Here is a 20,716-nt window from a genome sequence, read left to right on the forward strand (position 1 = left end):
GTCAAGCTAGAGTCTTAGTCAAATCTTGATCGATCGGATGCCGGTCTAAGCCGAATATAAATATAAGATATATAATAAGGGGCTATTAGAACACTTCCGGAGCTTTCGGCTATACTCTCCGAGCTTCGGACTCCCTCGCAAGCGCGGACAATTATTGTCCACTTCAGACCACAACATAGCCGTGCGTGGGGTTGTCTTGATGCAGTCCTACCGTACAGTAAATGAATGAGGTAGAGGTTTACAAGTTTACATCTCCCGTGCTCTTTAACAAACCCTATTCATTCTACCTAATCTAGGAAATATAGAAAATAATCCTGAAATCTAATATTCTAAGGCGCCTTCATCAACAGGTATGTATCCTCGCTCTCCTCCGTCTGCTTTGATTCGTGTTTAGCCCGCAGCGCCTCAACAGCAACCTGTCCCAACCGCGCAACTGACCCTGCATTCATGATTTCGAGTACGCTAATTTCCAGCCCTAAGCTCCGGCGCCACCAGTTCCGGATCTCGATACTCACCAACGAGTCTACACCCATGGCAGAGAGTGACCGCGTTACATCCAAATCCTCCTCCGGCTGTAACATGAACGAGCAGATCCTGTGGCCTATTTCCTGTGTAAGGAAGTCAAGGCTTGCTTTGTCGTCTAGAATTGCTAGATCTACCGAAGCCGAGGAGAGAAACTCCTTTAGACCTTCGCTAGCCGTTCCCCCGCTGGTATCTGCTGCTACTTCGAGATTTCTATAGAGAGCCATGCGGATATCTCGCTTCCAAATGGTTCGGTTACTAGGGTCAGAGAGTGGCCTAGTAGACCTCAATCCGATCGTAAAATGGCTTGGATTGGAAAATCCGTCCTTCGATGGCTTCGCAGGTCTCGATTGACTGATTGCCATTTGCATAGCATCAAGAAGATCTTTCTCCTCTAACGTGTGTGCACCTGTGGCACGGAATTGCTCCAGAACCGCGGGATTCTGGCTAACGTAGCCGACATCCTCCATAACGCCAACATCTATGACAGACGCTGGTAGACCTAGGTAGTGGCGATGCTGCACGAATGAGTCCAAGAAAGTGTTGGCTGCCGCGTAGTTGGCTTGACCCCATTGGCCCACGATACCAGATATAGAGCTGAAGAGAACGAAGAAATCAAGCTTCGCGGTTTGAAATGCTCTGTGCAGATTCCAGGTGCCATCAACCTTCGAAGCAAGAGCCGTATCCCAATCTTCGTGTGTTAGCTGGAGCACCGCCCGGTCCTATGAATCGTCAGTGGGCTGCTGGGAATATCTAGCCTTATCAGGGTTCTTACCCTCAATACCATAGACATTTGGATAACACCGGCGATCGGCCTTGAACACATGGCGACTGCCCGTTCCACATCATCCAGATTGGCCACGCTCCCTGCCACTGCAGTGATGGTGCAGCCTTGGACCTCAAGCTCCTGGAAAAAGGCTTTGTCTCCGCTGGATCTTCCCGCTGAGCGAGAAAGATAGACCAAGTGTCGTGCTCCGTTCTCAACCATCCACGTTGAAACAGCACGGCCAAGCCCTCCGAGGCCCCCTACCAAGAGATAAGACGCTTCTGAGGACAAGGCAAATTTCCGTTGAGCTCTGGCCATAGGCAGCTCATCAGGATCTTCCGGCATCTTCACGACTATCTTGCCGATGTGCTGACCCTTCTGCATATACCTGAAAGCTTCTCCAATCCGCCTGGCCTCAAAGACCCTGACTGGGCGGATCGGTTCAATTTCCCCTTGTCGGTAATATGTAATGCACTGTTCAAGCAGCCTATTCCTTGTCACCAGAAGGTCTTATTTGTTTGGCTCCTGATCATTTGAACTCACCTGTGACATGCTTCCGGCTTCTCTGCGGCAAGTTGCGCCAGATCCACCCCGAAGAAAGATCGGTTGGACTCGAAGACATCCATACTCAACATTCCATGACCGATGAAGTCTCGCTTCCCAATCTCAAGCATTTTGCCAAATTTTGCAACGCACTGCCAGGACGCGTGTAGAAGCTCGCCTGACAAGGAATTCAAGACAACATCCACCCCTCTTCCATTAGTCTCTCGCATGAGATTGGGCAGGAAAGAAGTGCTTCTTGAATCGAAGATACGGTTTCGAGGGATTCTAAAGGTATCAATAAGGTATTGAGCCTTTTCCTCATTGCCTACTGTTGCATAAATCTTCTCCAATCAGCTATTATTTACCACAAATACAACACTACTTACCTCTGCACCCATCATTCGACAGATTTGTATTGCTGCTAGACCCACACCACCACACGCGGACTGAATCAGGACAGTCTGTTTTTCAGTTCTTAGTCAAATGTCTGAATGTAAGAAGCGAATTGTTTACCTCGCCCTTTTCCAGCCTCCCGACGTTAATCAGGGAGTGGATCACCGTGCTGTATACGCACGGCATGGTGGCAGCGTTTTCAAAAGTAAGGCCATCTGGGATACGCGCACACAACTTTGCCGAAGTCATCATTCGCGTAGAGAAGCATCCAAGGTCTGAGATGAAGACCCTGTCTCCCACGCTTAAATCTTTGACCTCCGGTCCGACTCGGCAGACGACGCCAGAACCTTCCAGACCGAGCTTATCTTTCGGCCCATCGACAATCCCCATCGACACGAGTACGTCCTAGACAACCTTTTCAATGATCGAATGCTAATGGGTTGGCTCTCTACGTACCTTGAAATTCAGTCCAACACAGCGAATACTAACCTCGACTTGATCTCGCACCGGTTCGCCCATCTCAATCTGCCCCCAGGAGAGCGAGTCGAGGAGCCCGTATTTCCCGATTTCCAGTCTCTTTGGTGCGCCGACCTCTGGAACGGTACAGAGCTGATCGGCTGCAGATACCCAGTGATATCTGCTGGTGTGCACTATGCCATTGTACAAAGCATATTCATAGTCCGGATTCAAATCGCCTTCCTTTCGTCGTCTTCGAAACTTCTCATAAAGCTTGACCAGTGCTTCCCAAGAGCCCAAGTCGAATCTGTCTACCTCGAAAGTTGCGAAATCCAGCGACAGCTCTGACCTGATTGTCCGAGCCATTCCTAGGACTAAGCCGTAGCGAGGGTCCTCACATTCTACCTGCGCCCGCTTGGTAACCCAAAGTGTACCCGTGGATTTGGAGTTAGACAAATAGCACTGGAAACCACTCAGCTTCTCTCCCGAAATGCTGTCGAAGAATGGGCCCTCCAAATCCAACAACGAGATGACGTCTTGATTGGCCGGAGGAGTCTGCTCCAGACTGCACCAGTTGATAACATATCCCTCTTGAAAGAACTGCTGTTCAACATTTTGAGCCCACGGGGTGATATCGGAACCGTACAGAAGAGTAACCTGTTTTGGGAATGAGGCTGTATCCAAGGCCATCGAAATGATATTGGCATTGATCTGGTACGGCTTCTCATCATCGTAAACGACCGCGTCTGCTCCAGTGAATCCAGCATTCCGAAGCTCTTCGTTCCACCGCTCCGGGGAGACATAAGGCTCGTCGTCACGCTGGTCGCCATTACCAAGCCACCAACCAGGGAGAACACCCTATTGACCAGTGAGTCGCCAAACGCATACTATTGTGCTACTTAGAGAGGACATACCATGATATAGTTGATCCAACGCATTGCTTGTAGATTGTTAGCCTTCTCTACTCCATATATGTGCTTCACAAGAGTACCTACCTGGGCAAAGTTCTTGGAGGAAGAGACGGCCACCGGAAGCGAGAAGTTTTCGCACATTCCGTAGGGTTGTGCCAAGCTCTGGAGTTGCATGAAGCACCTATTGCGCTATCAGCCAGCGCGCTCCAGTAATATCTGAAGACACATACATTGGAAGCGATGATTAGATCGTAACCTTCAGCCTCGAATCCTTGATCAATTGGATTCTTGCTAATGTCGAGTACTGCAAAATCAATGCCTTGGTACTCTTTGAACCTCTCCTTAGCGGCCACGAAGAAGCCAGAGGATATGTCGGTAAAGCTGTATTTCGAATACATGCGCACACCTTCCGGTGATTTGAGGTCTTCAAGAACGCCAGCAGTGGTCCCGCCGGTTCCAGCGCCTATCTCAAGTACCCTGAGCGTCGGTTTCGCGTGGCCAAGTAAGGAAAAGAAGTCTTTGCAGTCCCACATCTCTTGGTAGAATTTGTAGAGGTTCGTCAGACCGCTATCCTGGACCAGGAGCTCCACTGGGTCAATCTTGCCTTCGAAAATGTTCTGGCAATTCTCAAGAATCCTTCGGATAACTTTGCCTACGGAGGCACCCTCTGTTGCATCCACTTCAGCAGCGATGTCTCTAAAGAGAGCCAATCGAGACGGCGAGTCCGCGACCGCCCATCCTTGCGCTTCCGGAACAATATCATGCTCTCCTTTAGCAATGCTCACTACTTGGGCGTCAAGCCAGGCTCCGAACTTCTTCAAATGCTGAGATGCAATATTTAGTGATGCTATCTGGTGGGCCGTCTCGATCATGCATAATAAGCCGAGCTTTTCGACCATGAGGGCGCTTTCCTTCTTACTTGCCAGCGGGCGCATCAGATCCTTTGCCGAGACAGAGTCGATGTCTGGCCTCCACTCAAGCCGCGCCGCTGCAAGCGTGTCCGAGTCCTCGGAACTGGCCTCTGTCTCGAACGGAGCGAATGTGCCTCCTTGGAGCGAAAGGACTACCTCGTTATTTGACGTCGCAATTGCATCACCATGCACCGTGCCTTTTGTAGTGGGGCGGGCTGAAACTTCCAAGGATATTAGAGGGCTTCCCTGGCCGATGTAGATCTGTCCTATAGTTGCCGGGACGGCCAGTTTGCCTAGCCGACGAGGTATACCGCCAGACATTGCCACAGTGAACAGCTGCAAACTTTGGTCAATCGTAACTGGGTGAAGAGCGTACGCGCGCTCATGCAATTCCTGTTCATCGTATAAGCTTGCAGTAGCAAAGTCACTCGTAGGGCTTGCCGAGATGTCTTTCAGTCTCTGGAACTGTGGCCCGTAGTTTAGGCCGAGCTTCTTCATGGCCAAATACCATGGACCAGACTGGACTTGTCGGGCGAAAGGCTTTACCTCCTTTGGCGAATGTTCTTGGTCCGGTCCTGCTCTTGCTTGGCCCACGCAATGCTTGATCCAAGCACTTCCGTTGTACGAAGATATCGTGAAGTCATACCATATCGACTCCAAACTATCGGTGAGCTTCAGCGGCTTGAAGCTAGTGATGAGCTCCGTCATATCCGATTCCCGCAGCACCAAAGCCGTTTTCACGACCAGCCGTCTTACTGTGTAATCGCGAGAGCCGGTGATCTGACTAATGGCTTCACCAGCTGTAGCAATGTACCCAGCACATGGAAATACAATGTCCTCGATAATCTTGTGATCCCGCATCCAGGGGATGTCTTCGAGGCGGAGCACGTTCCTCCATGCGGGCTCCAGATCACTTGATTCGAGCATGCGGGAACCCAGGAGCTCGTGAGGAGGGAACTGGCGCAACCTCCAGCCTCGAGTGACACGGCTTTCGCTCCAGTACTTAGTGTCGTGATGCCATGGGTACAAGGGAAGGTCCGTCAGGACATTTCCAGGACCATTGATGGCCGAAAAGTCAATGGGAATACCGTGCTGATACATCTGACCAGCTGCCGTCAACAAGCATGTCACCTGCTCTTTGTCTCTAGCGAGCGTGGGAACATAGACGGGCTCAGGTTTGGCACCGGCGGCTTGGAAAATTTGCCGGAGAGGACCAGCCAGCGCTGGGTGGGGTCCGACCTCCAGGAAGAGCCTATCGTGCGCTCCTCCATCGAGGATCGCTTTGGCGGCAGTGTAGAAGAGCACTGGTGACTCCATGTTCTGACGCCAATATGCGGCATCTAGCTGGCCCGGCTTTGAAATGACTTTACCAGTCACGCTAGAGTAGAATGGCACCGTAGGCTGTGTACTAGTAACGTGAGGGACTAGCAAGACTTCATATGCTTCTCCAATCTCCTTCATGTGGTCTGCGAGGCTATTAGCTCGACGCTCATATGGGCAGCAACCTACAATTAAACAACACGAGCGACTCACGAGAATGATACGCCATCTCTACGCGGAGCCTCCTGCAAAATGTATCAGGCTGCTCCGTCCTGACCCTTTCAAGAAGATTGTCAAGCTTTTCTACATCGCCAGATAGAGTGATGCTCTGAGGACTATTCTCGCACGCAATGGTCACACCGTCCACCAAGTAGGGTGTCACTTTCTCCCGACCTAAGCCAACAGCTGCCATGCCACCAGCGCGCATCTGCAGCTTGGTCACTTGGCCGCGGTAGTAAGCAATGATAATGGCTGCTTCAGTAGTAATGGCCTTGGCAGCGTAGGCTGCGGCGATCTCGCCACTCGAATGTCCTACCACTGTGGCTGGGCGAATATCCCATTGGTTGAGCAGGTTCACCAGTCCGATCTGGGCCGCTGTGCAGAGCGGCTGCGAAAACTCGGCCTTGTCGATGCGAGCAGCATTTCCGACTTTCGAGAGTTCCTCTAGACCCAGTATGAGAGGCGAACCAAACCATGTAAGAGACAAGAGAGAGCTACATACCTTCTATGCTCCAAGAAGGTGGATGTTCCAACGCCTGCAGGACCCTGTCCATCTTCCTGATATCGCTGCGAAAGCTCTCGAACGTTGCAATCAGCTCCTTGCCCATTCCAGACCATTGGGCCCCCTGGCCGGTAAAGACAAAGTTTAGGGGGGGCGGCGTAAGGCGCGATTTCTGGAAGTTGGATATCTCCAGCGGCACATTCTCGCTCGCGATGCTGAATGCCCTGTGTGTCAGATGCTCTCGTCGAAGCCCGAGAGTATAGGCTATATCGTTGAGCGCCGTCGGTCGAGACTCAACATACTGCTGGACACCAACAACTCTTCTCCGCAAGGAATCTGCGTTGTTTGCAGAAAACAGGAGGAGTCGTGGATCGGTCTGTGCGGTTGATAATCTTTGACGATTGCGTTCCGTGCGGAAAGAGGAAGCAGAATCAATAATCACCTGAGAGCTTCAGCAAGCATGCCCAAGCCTTGATATGGGGCAGGATCTTACATGTGCATTTGCGCCGCCAATGCCAAAGGAGTTAACGCTAGCTCTTTCGCAGCGGTCCTCTGGCCAGGGGGTAGGCTCCAAAGGTACTTTCAGCTTCGCTTTCTTAAAAGGAACTAAAATTCAATTCGTTATTCCTCGATCAAATTATAATGTCCACAGCGCGTTTCTTACTCTTAGGATTCGGAACTGAGAAGTTGATATTTGGCGGTATCATGCCGTGTTCGAGAGCCAGGACAGCTTTGATAAGGCTTGTTATGCCAGAAGCACCCTCTGAATGACCGACGTTTGGTTTCACCTGATTCGTCCGTCAGTGGGGAAATGGCAAAAGAGAAGCATGCATGGTGCTTACTGATCCGATGAACGCTCCCCTGCCCTCGAAAACGTTGGCAATCGCTGCAGTTTCTAGGGGATCACCAACTGCAGTGCCAGTCCCGTGACACTCGACAAAACCTGTCTGCGAGATGTCACGGATTCCCGCTACCCTATAAGCTCTGCGGATCATCTGTTCATGGCTCTCCGAGCTTGGATACGCAATGCCGGGGGTTTTGCCATCGCAGTTTGTCGAAGTAGACCGAATGACAGCGCGGATGGGATCACCGTCCCGCAAAGCGTCGTCCAGCTTCTTGATGTAGATTGCGTTGATGGCTTCACCCCGTGCGTAGCCGTCGGCTGCGGCATCAAACGTCTTGCATGACCCTGTGGGCGAAAGTACACCCTGCTCTGTCATGGCAATGGTCATCGTCGGGGTGATGATTAGGTTGGTTCCGGCAACAACCGCTGATGAGCACTCGCCGCTATACAGTGCCTGGCAAGCCTCGTGCAATCCCACCAAAGCTGACGAACAGCCTGTTCGGATAGTCATGCTTAAATCTCTGTTAGCCCTTGATCGCTGGCTCAATATTCTAGACTGACCTTGGACCCTTCAGGTCATATTCGTAAGAGACTCTGTTAGCGATCGCGAAGTCCCCAGAGCCAGTAATGCGATACATGCCGAGATGCTGAGTATCCTTGTTTGAAAGGTCCAACCAATCTTCTCCAAAGACGCCAACGTAGCAGCCGATGTCTCTCCCACGCCATCCGGTCTGGCCGCCGTTCTCCATGCATTCCCACACGACTTCTAACAGAAGCCTTTGCTGTGGGTCGAGCTTTGCGACTTCAGCCTTGTTCATCGAGAAAAATGCTGCGTCCAGATGCTCTAAGTCGTCCTGCAAGAAGTAACCGTGCTGCATGCTAACTGTGCCAGGCTTACGAGTGGGGCTATGAAAGGCGTCAATGTTATAGCGATTACCTGGGATTCGACAACGACCATCTTTCTTGTTGATTAAGAGATCCCAGAGATCGTCGGTGGAATTAACGGCGCCCGGAAGTCTCAATGCCATACCCACAATGGCGACAGGTGTAGCTGCAATGTTCTGACTTTCCACCCCTCGGCCATTGGAGAGACTGTGGATGCCATTGGATGTGTGCCGATGTGACAGTCCATTACCAATGTAGCTGTGCGCGTTGTTCGAGATTGCATCGCGGTCTTCGGTGTCCAACGCATTCTCAACGCCATTCATGTAACCATTCGTATTGTTGGGATGTCCATTACTCAACCCATCGCCGTTACCGGAGTCAAACGTAACAAAAGGCATGCTGAGACGCCAGGTCGCAAAAGACAATATCACAAGAATAACTGACAGGTCTGCACAACGATGCTTCCCACTCTGTGTACTGGAGTTTTCAGGGACATGACACATATTTATATCTCCAAGGAGTACAGTAAATGCGGAACCAACACTGCAAACTCGTTATCCCGGTGTTGATAATCGGCAAATCCCAGCCCTCCCCCTCGAAGAATAGATAACAAGCCATGGCAGCATTTGGCAAATATGACAAATCTCCGCCTGGAATTAACTGCGGCTAGTCCCTGCTCAGTTGGACATCTGCTGTGCTTGAGCTGCATTTTCCAATAATAGTTGTCTGGTAAGCCGTAAGGCTAACCCCTATACCCTATCCGTCCTCCTGGGTAGAATTGCTAAAATAGAACCCAAGATATTGGCTAAGCTACTCGAGTGGAGTCCGTCCTGGGGGATAGGCTATTAACGGGTTTTCTACTAGTTGAGGTGAGGTAAATCCTAAGGCCCTAAAGAGGATCATGCATCATTGTAGTCGGCGGCTCCAGGTAGTCCCCACTAGACGGTACGGTTAGCGTATAGGTTACGCTGGTACATCCCGGGGCCCACAATCGGCAGCCAGGTCAGAACTCTGCCCGCACTTGACTTGATCCCACTCCGTGGTTTAAATGATAGAGTGTAGCTAGCATATATGCGATATGCAGCGCTGAACAGTGTTCAAAGAATAGCCAGCTTCCCCCTTCGGGCTTAAGTCCTCGCCTTTCGCTAGGTATCTACACATCATTTCCCGGTATGAACGCTATACTCCTAAAGGCGGTAGGATGTGTCGTAGCATCTGCCGGAAGAAGCAGCTTCGCCGACCCAATGCGTGCATAATCGCCATGAGAAGAGTAAGTCGAGTCGCGCCCAATTACCCGGTTCTGAAGGTGCCCTGCATGCTACAGCAACGTTTTAATCAGCGAAAGGCTGATTAGGATCAATATCCTAGGACATGTGATTTTAATAACGGATCGGAGAACAGCTCGCTTAGATGACAGTTGTGGAACTGCTCCGACGTGTCACCCCTGACATTGGATCTTTTTCGACGTTAACCGTGTCTTCTCGGCTAACCCCAATTGCAGATGCCGACGCGCTTACCACCTGCATGCAGCATGCGGGCCGAGCCCACGTTGGTGCACGTCTAAAATGGGAAGTGTCTGACGAGTCAGGCATTCATTAACTAAATAGCTGGGCATCTTGGCCCAACCTATGAAATGCCAAGGATTACGGACTCAGTAATTCAGTGGATATTCCGTGGTCGGCAAACCTTGCAGCCGCTCCAGGCAGTTCCCTAGGGACTTTGCAAGAAAGACTCCATCTGTCTATCAGGAACGACCAACTGTTGTCAAGAAAAATAATCTTCAATATGGGCTTGATCGCAGAGGATAGACGATCTATCGTCGATCGTGTGAAAACTATGTCTCCGATATTTATCGGCGCCATGGTCTTTTATCTTCTCTTTGCTCTACTATTCAGGTCGCATCAAAGACGCCAAAGGCTCTCCAAGCTTGGTGAAAGAGCTCCATCAGTACCTTCGCAGCTCCCCCTTGGTATGCGATATACACACATCATAACCATCACCATACTAACACCTCTATCAGGTTTGGACGTTCTCATAACAGCTGTCAAGCGCATACATGCCGATCAGTTCTTCGAATGGGGCAGGGAAATTCTTAACGTACCCGGTCGTACTGTGGAGCTCAGCATGCTGGGAATTAGCATTGTTATGACGGACGATCCTAACAACATTAAAGCCATCTTGTCCACAAAGGCAGGCCGCTTGTAAGCCCCTGCACTTATAGTGTGCTAATTTAGCTATAGTTCTCCAGTTTTGGGAAAGGCGAAACTTTCCACGAGATATGGCGGGACTTGATGCTCGATTCCGTGTTTGCAAGTAAGTCCTGGACACCGTTGAAAAGGGTCTTAAAAGCATCGGCTAAGATTTCGTAAATGCAGCCGATGGAGAAGTATGGCACACGAACAAAGACTACCTTCGCGAGCACGTACGTTAAGCGTCTCCGGTTCCCCGTCCCTCGAAGCTTAGTCGAGCATTCCTTACTGTTCAATAGACTGCAAAATTCAGACCTACCGACTATGCCATCACTGAAAAACACGCCCAGCACCTCATCCGAAATATTTCGGATGGCCAGCCGCATGACTGTCTCAACGAAATCGACCGCTTCTCCCTTGACGTGGTTTCTGATGTGTTCTTTGGGACTTCTGCGGGAACTCTTTTGACAGAGGAACAGCCTATTAGAGAGTCGGTGGAGAAGATGTATAACGCAAATACGCAGAAGCTTCTGCTAGGGTACGAGCTTCCCTATGTTACAAGCCAAGGCGACCTGTTGCTCATATTGAACTGAACAGAGACCTCGGAGCACTGCTACCGGGGAACAAAGCTGCTTCAAAAGTAGTTGATGATTATCTGAACGACTTGATCGATACCGCATCCTCAGATACGACTAAGGATCCCACTGAAAAGGCGAGGAAAGAGCAGACGCTGCTTGGATCGATGGTTGTTCGGGGAACGAGCCGCAAAGTATATTTTTCAGAATCGCGCCCGCTGTAGGTGCACCAACTAACCTTCGAGTAGCTAATCAAGGATCAACTTATGGCGATTCTCCTTGGTGGAAAGGTCAGTGCAATCACTACTCTTCCGCCTTCGCCTTTTGCATTGTTTGGAAAGGAAAAAATCTATCTGCCGATACTGTACTGATCTTTTCGGTAGGACCCCGCCTCAATCGCCATAACATGGGCGCTGTACCAGCTCGCCCGAAACCCAGACATGGTCGAAACACTCCGAAAGGAGATCGAATCAACGTTCGTATCTCACTCACCCACACAGCTCAGACAGGAAGAAGCCGCTTACGCATCCAGGGTCGGAATGTCGAATCCGCCAGAACCCCACAATTTGAAAAATATGCCCTACCTGCACAACATCGTGCAAGAAACGCTTCGTCTGCACTCTCCGCGTGAGTCGGCTTTCGCTTTTCTAAGCTCGCTCTAGGCCCCTGCTTCAACCTTAAGTTTAAGCTTTGATGACAGGAAAGAGACTGATATATACGAATGAGACAGTCGGCTTCAATATCCGCACAGCACTGAAAGACACTTCCCTCCCCACCGGCAGCGGGCCGGAAGGGAAAGACCCCGTCGGCATCCTGAAGGGCACACACGTTAGTAAGCAGATCCCCTCCTCCCCCTTCCCACCAATCCGCCAGCTACATCCACCCGCCGAACTGACGTGCATTGGATTGAAAAGTTATGGCCAACGCATCCCTCCAACGCCGCGCCGACCTCGTCGGCCCCGACGCCGACACCTTCAACCCGCGGCGCTGGGAATCGTGGAAGCCGGCCATCTGGGCGTATCTGCCGTTCAACCACGGACCGCGGATCTGCCTGGGGAAGAACTTCGCTGTCATGCAGGTGGAGTATATACTGTGTCGGCTGTTTCAGGAGTTTAAAGGGGTGACGCTGGTAAGTGAGGATGGGGGAGAGGGGGGGAAGGGGACGGAGGTGAAGATTCGGATTGCCCTGAATACGAAGCCGGCAGAGGCGATTATGCTGAGGTTTGTAAAGTAGGGGGGGAGGAGTGAGTGGCGCTCGGGGGTGGTGAGGGGGTTCAGCGCTTCGGTTGGAGGGAGTAGTGGAAGGAGCCGCGTAGCAAGAATCGATATGATCTATCTGTTAACGCCGAGAGCTGCCCGGACCGGGCGAATACGTGGAGCAAAGACGCATGCCGAGACCAGTACGCTCACGATCCGATTGTGGCTGCATGCCGGCATCAGCCTTCCTCGAGATTGCAAAAATTGCCCAGCGTTGCCTGAGATAAGGACCGTGCGTGATCGATATTTATTGCAGCATCTGTCACGGGCCAAGAGGCCGCGTTTGGCGCAATCCACCAGGGACCTGAGACATACCGCCCGTTAACCGCCCCAAATATTCTAATGGCAGAAAACTTCTGCAGCCCCACTGCATCTACTACACCCGCCAACGCCATCGCTCTAAGATGGTGGGTAAGGACTTCCCTAGCTTATATCTTACTTGACTAACAATAGTCTTCCGTCAGCTTATAACTAGGGCTTATGCCCTAGCTATCCCTTCCCACGCTGGCGTCCACAGCTCGGCGCCAAGCCCACGAACATTAGTACTACCGCCAAGCTCTTAGTCGAACGAGAGCCTGTAATTGGCCAAACCCTTATCGATATGCGTAGACGTAAAGCAGCGTGGGAAGGGAAGGCTATAGAAGTATATTAAAACGCATTGTGAAGTGAGATATAGATAGGGAGTCCAATTGGTATAGCAATGGGTTGTATTAACGACGGACGAATCCTTAACTACTATCATCAATTTGCCCTCAACATGCACCCTTCTTCAAAACGCGCGCGACTTGATTGACCGGTGAGAATCCTGCCTCTCAACGAACTCGACGAAGCTTCAAGTCCGGTAGAAGCAAGGTTCTTACAGCCAAGCACATAGTTTCGCTATGATTACTATGCACCGTTGGTGGCAGTCGAGCGAGATTGGATGCGCGTACCGAATTTGGATCTCTCGCCGTTCTCGCTAAAGGGGGTGGAGCAGGCTATACCGGGGCTGACCGCTACGTATGGGATAGCCCGCTGCTAATTCGCCGCGGTGCAGCGACACGTTCGACTGGACCACCGTTCAGCCTCCCGCCTGCAGGCGTCTTGCCGAATCCGCCACAGCCGACATTCCTGCGCCACCAACACGCACCCTCGATCTGCCTCCGGCGAGTCAGGGCTGCATCCTGGTCCTTCGCATCCGACGATGCCCACACTTGCGCCTGCATGCACGAACGTACGGCCCACGCGAGGAAGCCGCAGGAATGGAAAATGCAACGCCGAATCCCATTTTTCTCTTGCATCATAAACGGATAATCCTCCGCTCTTGGCCCTTATCAACGTCCGTAGGAACGGAACTGTACCACCAGGTATTTGAAAGCCAATCGTGGGAAGTGCATCAGGGTAAATACACCCTCCTGTCAATTCCGGTTGTTAGCGCAACCACATCTGCACGGCCTTACTTTCCCTTAAACAGCAAAAATACCAAAACTTCCCCTATAAGAAGGCCGTGCAGACATGGCTGCGCTAACAACCGGAATTGACAAGAGGGTGTAGAGGCAATTACTGTCTGACTGTTACCCTTTGAGAGAAAACGTTGGGCGATAGGATTCTGTGCATTCTGTGTCGGCCTCTTCTCGTTCGGCCAACGAACACACAGCCTCCTTCGTTATTGCCTTAGGCTCCTTACTGCTCGACTTTCTCGTCCACAACTTCTCTTCCAAGTGCCTTCAGCCTGATTAAAGCTCGATTTCATTCGGGTTCTGATCTAGAGACGCCCACTCAGGATGACTGACGTACAGTCTGAGGATAACAAGAGGGAGGGTGGTAGCATCCGAGATGTTCCCTCAGAGGAGCGCACCGACCCGAGTCCTGAGACCCCAAAGACGGAGTGGAAGCCAGGGCCAGGAGAGTGGTTGATTCTGATCTGCCTGGCTATTGTGTCTTTGGTGGTAGCTCTTGATGCCACGATTCTCGTCCCCGTTCTCCCCGTATGTTTCGCCCTCAGGCCGTGACTAATCACAAACTAACATGCAAAGACTATTGCGAACGCCATGGACGGAAACGCAACTGACACGTTCTGGGCTGGCACTTCCTACCTCCTCACCTGTGCCATTTTCCAGCCTTTCATTGTTGCATTGTCCGATGTTTTTGGTCGCCGCCAGCTCCTGTTCTCATCCGTCCTGCTATTTACAATTGGCACGCTCGTATGCTGCCTCGCCCAAAACTTCACCCAGCTTCTCGCTGGTCGTTCTGTCCAAGGAATTGGAGGAGGCGGCACTCTATCCCTATGCCTCGTTATTATGACAGACATTGTCCCGCTCCGCCAACGGCCCACCTACAACGGCATCATCCAAATGGCCTGGGCGCTCGGAACCATCACCGGGCCCTTAATCGGCGGCCTCTTCGCAGAACACAGCACCTGGCGCTGGGTCTTCTACATCAACTTCCCCTTTTGCGGCATCGGACTCGTAATGGTACCGCTAGTCGTGCGCCTGCACGCCGAACGCGCAAGCCTCAAGGAACGCCTCCTCTACGTCGACTGGACCGGGGGTGCGCTGTTCATCGCGAGCACGTGCAGCTTCCTAATCGGCACGACCTGGGGCGGGGCGCAGTACGCGTGGGACAGCTGGCGAACGCTAGTGCCGATCGTGCTCGGTGTCGGAGGCATAATCGGAACACTGTGCTGGGAGCGGTACGGCGCGCGCAACCCCTTTATCCGGCTGTGGTTGTTCAAAAACCACTACGCCATCGCAGCGTATGTCTGCGCAATCCTGCAGGGCCTGCTAGTTAGTCATCCCTTTTCTCTTCTCCTCCTTTACGTTCCTTTCCTTCTCCTTCCTTCGCTTACCTGCGTAAATAAAATCTCCAGATGTTCTGCGAGCTCTACTACCTCCCCATCTACCTTCTCTCCGTGCGCTCCCTGTCACCCACCCTCACCGGCGTCGGTCTCACGCCCATCACGGGCGCCCTCCTGCCCACCTCCGTCCTGGTCGGCGCCCTCATGACGCGGCTCGGCCGCTACACTTGGGCCATCTGGTCCGGCTGGGCCGTCACCCTCGTCGCCACCGCCCTGCTGATCCTGCTCTCCACTTCCACACCTACCTATGGCTGGGCGCTGCTGTTTGTGCCGGTTGGCTTAGGACATGGCTTGGTGCTCATGTCGCTGAATTTCTGCGTGCAGGCGCTCGCGGATACGAAGGATGTGGCGTACGCGGCGGCGATGTACACCTTCCTCCGCACATTTGGGATGTGTATCGGGGTCGCGGTTGGCGGGACCGTCTTCCAGAACCGCCTGCTGCACTACCTCACCACCTCTCCCATGCACCTGCCTAACCCCGAGTCTGTCGCGCGGAATGCGGAGGGGTTTATTGCAGTGTTAAAAGCGCTGCCGGTGGGATCGGCGGAGAGAAGGGGGTACGAGGAGGCGTATGCGGAAAGCTTTAGGAATGTATTCGAGGTGCTGACGGGGGTGGCGGCGCTGGGGGGGTTGGCAAGCGTGTTTATTGGACATGCGTCGATGGATAGGGAACTAGACTCTGAGCATGTACTGCAGAGGGGGGGTGAGGGTTCGAACTAGGACGGAGCGGAGGAGGCATGTTATCGACTTACGTAGGGCCTGTATACAGTGTTGTAAACTGTACTCAGCGAGGCGGGGTGACGGTTATGAAAGAGCGGGGCATCCCTGTTACGTTGCTTTGTCAGCTAAGGCCAGGGGGCTAGATGCTGAACTTGCCCTGGCTCGGAGATTTCGTTGGCCAGAAGCCCTCAAAACGCTGTTTATCATCGCGGAGAAAGACTGCGGCTATTCTTTTTTCCAACGACGTTGTCTATTCTTTATGGCATATGGTAATTCCAAATTTAGCGCTGCGGGGCGCCTGTTCTAACAGAGCAGCAGATGCAAGGGATGCGGCGATTCTAAACATCGGCTCGGAACAGCTATTGCCCGGAACTTGATGATGATGATGATGATTTTACCTCAGCAAGCTCAGACCATAGAATCAATGCGTGCCCTAGTGACCCAGCGCTGTGGGACCATTACTAATTACCGTTAACATGTTTTACCACCGAACGCCGCACTCCTCGCCGCACGCCTCGCCGCACGCCTCGCCGCACGCCGCGCCGCACGCCGCCCTTCAACGCCGCACCCTACTTTCTGCGGCTTTTTATTAACCTAAAAATTAATATTTTAAGAGGCCTGCTTTATAAGAAGAATTTTAGCCTCTTTCTGAAGGATTCGTCTTGTTGTTCTTCGGGATATATTAATGTATCTCATTGTTCCACCAATTAGACCCCCTGTCTACTTCGTGCCTCGCAGGAGACGCCCAGCAAGGCGATATGCAACGGTAGAGGGAGGTAACAAGCGAACGTTGGAGGCTCTACAAATTAACGGTTGAACGCCCGATTCAACGTCTTGTATAGCTTTTTATATGGAGGCTTCGGCTTCGCGAGAACTAAATTTAGGAGGGGGCATGCTGGTTTATGCTGGAAATTTTCAATTTGGGTGTAATTTGGCAGGGAAGAAGGGGAGGCATAGGCGCGGATGGCTTGCGGGGGGTGTCTCGTCCGCGTGCTATCGATAAGGGTCCACCAATCGGATTAGCTGAATTTAATACCCGTGAGTCTTGATTCCGCAGTTCGCGCACAGACCCTTCCTCTGAGAAGCTCGACGGGTTATGGCTCGCTTCCCATTGGACGTAAAAATATAAATAGTATTAACTTTATAAAACAAAAGGTGTTCCACCAACGCATGGGATAGTTAAGGCTATGCAGCGACTCTTTTTATACCTTCGGGGTGCCTCGAGTTTTGGGTTCCCCCGATAACTCCCCACTGTCCGCAACGCCTAGTGAACATGTTTATCCGAATAACGACATTTCTACTGCTTACCAGCACGCTGGTGGCGGCGAGCAACGTCACCTTTTTCCTTAGCACGATAACGGATACATGTAGTATGGACGGAGTCAGCATGAGCGCCCCGGAAAACACAGCCCACGGCTCGTTATGCGCGTACGATTCTGATTCGAAAATAATATGGGCATGTCCAGCGCCAGACTCGTAGGCTCAACCCTCCGTAAAAGCAAAAAGAGCGGAGTAGCTGACGAATGCGACGCAGGATGTGCTGGGGCGATGCTGAAGACTGCCACGGAGGAAACAGTACGACGGCCGCTTCTAATCAACTGGGCTGCCCCAACGGCTCCCCGACGACCTGGTGCTGCGATTTGCAGGCGGAAAACTGCACCGAGACTGCCGGTCAGATCAACATTTGCTGGGCGAAAGGCGTAGTAAATCCGAACGCGGGTGTCCCCCCGGCTGCCGCGTCGTCCATCGCCGCGTCGTCTCTGGCGGCGATAAGCAGTTCTGCAATCGCATCCAGGCTATCCGCACTGGTAACGGCTACATCTAAACCCACTTCAACTTCTGCGACCACTGCACCGAATACGGCAAGCGCTTTAGCAACTTCTACACCGTTACCATCATCGTCAGACTCCGGATCGCTATCTCGAGGCGCTATAGCTGGTGTGGTGGTTGGAGCTATTGCTGGCTTTGGTCTGATCGCTTTAGCCGCGTTCCTCGTATACGTATACTGCAGGAAGATGGGAAAAATAGGAGCTGGGCAACCGACTGAGTACCAACAGCAAGGATACTACGGTCTGCCGATCCAAAGAAACGAAGCACCTGCCGCTCATCATCAGCCGTTAGTCGAGATGGGAGTTGAGGAAGTTGTGCATGAAATGTTATCGCAAACTGCGCAAACTGCGCACAAATAATGTGACGGGGGGTTTTTTTTGCGCGACCAAGGAGGATAGTAGAACCAAAGCCACCTGGCGGATACCATCTAGAGCACGAAGGACATTCATGTCGGCAGAAGAATTTCCTGCCAGTGGCCTTCGCCACAGTCCCAGAGCTCCGGTTAAGACGGCTGCTCGGAGTGATTTTAGGGAGTGTTCGATGGCAATCTGAGGTTTTTTCAATCCGAGGTTGCTCCATGCTTTCACCGACGTCAACTAGTAAATATTTGCGGCGTTTGATTTGGCGGTTATACTCGATCTGATTTGGAGCCGGGTGTTCGGTTGAGCGCTCTAGATAGCCTTAGATAAGGCTCAAAATTAGCGTAGTCTCTGCTCACATTAATTATTACCCAGCCAGAACGAACCTACCAGCGAACCTCTGTCGCCAGTTTCCGGTTGCGTCTGCATTTGTGTCACGTTATCCCTTCGTGTGGCAAGTTTTCTTGGACTTTTCGTATATGCACGCCTCATAAGCCAATCTAGAGGCTCTATACTATATAGAGCTTGGTGTTAAAGCCTCTGGTCAATGCGGTTGCCCAGCAGCAAGGGTGCTGGCGCCTCACTGACGCTTGGATATTGCGGTGAACAGCAGCGACGTGGCCAGGAAGCCAATAAAATCTAGTGTAGTTTGACCAAAAAGCTTCAGTTCTGTTACCGTCTATTTGATTATTGAATTGTCAGTAAAATACTGTCCTTATGCCGCCTAAAAAACGTTGTGCGTCTTTAGCCCTAAAGCCTTTAAGGCCTCCAAAGCCCCTAAAAGCACCTTAAGCCTAGGAGTCCTATTTACAATCCTTTTAAGCAACGCAGTATACACATGATAGCTTGTTGGTAGCTACGCAGTAGGTAGTAGTGCTAACTGAGGATACTAAGGAGGCTGCGCCAAGCAGCTAGATGGAGGATATTGAGGACGAATTAGGAGCCGTTTTTAAGGCCCGCGGCAAGACTGCTAAGGATAAGGCAGATGAGGTAGATAAGACTAAACTACCAGAGCTATTAGCTGAAGAAATTATAAGAATGGGCCTTTTTACCGTTCCTACTTTATAGGAGCCTATAACTGCTGTTCCTAAACTAGATCTTAAAGTTATTAACCTTTTAGATAAGTTAATATTCGCCGCTCGGCGTACTGGTGAGCCTATTAGCGGTAACGTGGGCATTAAATTTAATAACCTTTTTAACTAAAATAAGGGTAGTAAGCGCTCTGCTTACTATATACTAGTAGATTAAATTAGTATAGAGTCTGGTGGGTGTAACGGCGCTATCGCACGTTACCTGCTAAATTCTACTAAATTCTGCCGACCTGCAATTGGCTCGCCCAAAGCTAGCGCCTTAGCGGCTTACCCTATATATTTGTTTACATCGGTCCTAGCAACCCCTTTTTTCCCTTCTCCTTAGCTTAGTATCTTCGTAATACAGCATTCTATAAGCTTTGGTTTAGAGGCATTTATATAAGCTGTAACATTATACTAAGCTTACCTTACCCTACCTAGGAAGGCCTTAATAATATCCCATCCTAAAAGAAACTTCGTCTACAATGACGCGTTAACGCGCTATACTTAAACACTAAAACAACTCTATATTACCTGGGAAGGCCTAAATAATATCCTACCTTATAAGCTATATAGGACTAGACCTATACCCCCGGAATTAAAACCAAAGTATATAATACTAACAAACCTTAAAAAGCTAATAATAGTACCTAAAGTAAGCTTATCTAAGAGAGCTGCCTCTACCTAAGAGGAACCTAAGATCCAATTAGGATTAGAAATTAAAGACAATAATAACATTATAAACGTATGGGAGTAGATTCGCGCCCTTGCAGCTAGCTAGGAAGCTAATTATCTTAAAGTGAGAAATATATAAGAGACCCTATAAAAGATCCTAGAAAGCCTTACGGCCCTATAAAATAGCCCAGCTTCCCCTTTTTAAAGCCCTAACTAACCTACTTACTCTACTAAATATAATATACTAGGGAGTATAGATATAATAATAAAGTAATTAAAGTCCGTTAAGCTCCCTAACCCCCTACTATTATCTAATAGGATAGACCCTACCTTTAAAAATTAGAGGATTTAAGTATAAGGAAAGCTCCGCATTAACTATAACTATTTCCTTTCTAAAGAAGCTAAAATACTCTACCTCTTTAGTTAAACTACTGGGGACGCCTAATGGTACCTTTAAGCCAAGTTTAAGGATAAGTCCCCTATCTAATTTATATCTATTAACAGGATAATACGGCACTTAACGGCTATTTATATTAACCTAAACAAAGTACGGAACGCCTAGTATAACTATAACCGCCTAATAATAAAACCGAACTAACCCTTTACTAAAATTTAGACTTTATTTCTATACCTTATAGGAGGAGGCTAGGTTCCCCTTAAGAACTACCGATTAGACCTATACAATAAGCTAACAATTCGGCTATAAGAGAAGATTGCTATAACCTTAGATAACCTACTAACTTATAACAGACTTACAGCTTATTACCTATTATTAGACTTAGAACTAAAGCGGATTAAAGCCTATCCTAATTAGTAAAGACAACTCTATAGTAATTAGAACTTACTAGCTACACCTATAGAAGCTAGAGCAGGAAGATAAGCTATAACTACTCTTATACTAAAAGCAGTTACAATTATATACTAGCGAGCGAC

At 50.5% G+C, this 20,716-nt stretch overlaps 5 protein-coding genes across 5 annotated transcripts; 3 read left to right on the plus strand and 2 right to left on the minus strand.

Annotated features, from left to right (window-relative positions):
• Positions 1-329: 329 nt before the first annotated feature.
• On the minus strand, positions 330-8,595 carry pks7 (polyketide synthase; the record flags this gene model as incomplete). The annotated part of the gene is made up of 15 exons (XM_067645015.1): positions 330-1,244; positions 1,298-1,775; positions 1,832-2,172; positions 2,218-2,292; positions 2,345-2,629; positions 2,681-3,538; positions 3,595-3,620; positions 3,676-3,772; positions 3,822-5,968; positions 6,036-6,485; positions 6,544-6,985; positions 7,037-7,149; positions 7,208-7,331; positions 7,386-7,899; positions 7,949-8,595. The coding sequence occupies 15 exons, from the start codon at positions 8,593-8,595 to the stop codon at positions 330-332; spliced, it is 7,512 nt and encodes a 2,503-aa protein (XP_067496580.1).
• Positions 8,596-9,997: 1,402 nt separating this feature from the next.
• K441DRAFT_671284 (cytochrome P450) lies at positions 9,998-12,342 on the plus strand. Its single transcript, XM_067650407.1, has 11 exons — positions 9,998-10,241; positions 10,293-10,462; positions 10,513-10,585; positions 10,648-10,694; positions 10,761-10,999; positions 11,059-11,230; positions 11,285-11,326; positions 11,420-11,511; positions 11,569-11,663; positions 11,767-11,868; positions 11,951-12,342. The coding sequence occupies exons 1-11, from the start codon at positions 10,058-10,060 to the stop codon at positions 12,268-12,270; spliced, it is 1,536 nt and encodes a 511-aa protein (XP_067496581.1). The 5' UTR covers positions 9,998-10,057; the 3' UTR covers positions 12,271-12,342.
• Positions 12,343-12,791: 449 nt separating this feature from the next.
• Positions 12,792-13,858, minus strand: K441DRAFT_671287 (uncharacterized protein). Its single transcript, XM_067650408.1, has one exon. It carries the CDS (start codon positions 13,574-13,576, stop codon positions 13,289-13,291), a length of 288 nt encoding a protein of 95 aa, XP_067496582.1. The 5' UTR covers positions 13,577-13,858; the 3' UTR covers positions 12,792-13,288.
• Positions 13,859-14,526: 668 nt separating this feature from the next.
• On the plus strand, positions 14,527-16,073 carry K441DRAFT_671290 (MFS general substrate transporter). The gene is made up of 2 exons (XM_067650409.1): positions 14,527-15,058; positions 15,142-16,073. The coding sequence occupies exons 1-2, from the start codon at positions 14,573-14,575 to the stop codon at positions 15,847-15,849; spliced, it is 1,194 nt and encodes a 397-aa protein (XP_067496583.1). The 5' UTR covers positions 14,527-14,572; the 3' UTR covers positions 15,850-16,073.
• A 966-nt stretch (positions 16,074-17,039) lies between these two features.
• On the plus strand, positions 17,040-18,436 carry K441DRAFT_671292 (uncharacterized protein). Its single transcript, XM_067650410.1, has one exon. The coding sequence runs from the start codon at positions 17,385-17,387 to the stop codon at positions 18,036-18,038; it is 654 nt and encodes a 217-aa protein (XP_067496584.1). The 5' UTR covers positions 17,040-17,384; the 3' UTR covers positions 18,039-18,436.
• The last annotated feature ends 2,280 nt before the right edge of the window (positions 18,437-20,716 follow it).

The sequence above is a fragment of the Cenococcum geophilum genome (genome assembly GCF_001692895.1).
Source record: "Cenococcum geophilum 1.58 unplaced genomic scaffold K441scaffold_95, whole genome shotgun sequence".
In the NCBI taxonomy this organism is placed as follows: Eukaryota; Fungi; Ascomycota; class Dothideomycetes; order Gloniales; family Gloniaceae; genus Cenococcum; species Cenococcum geophilum.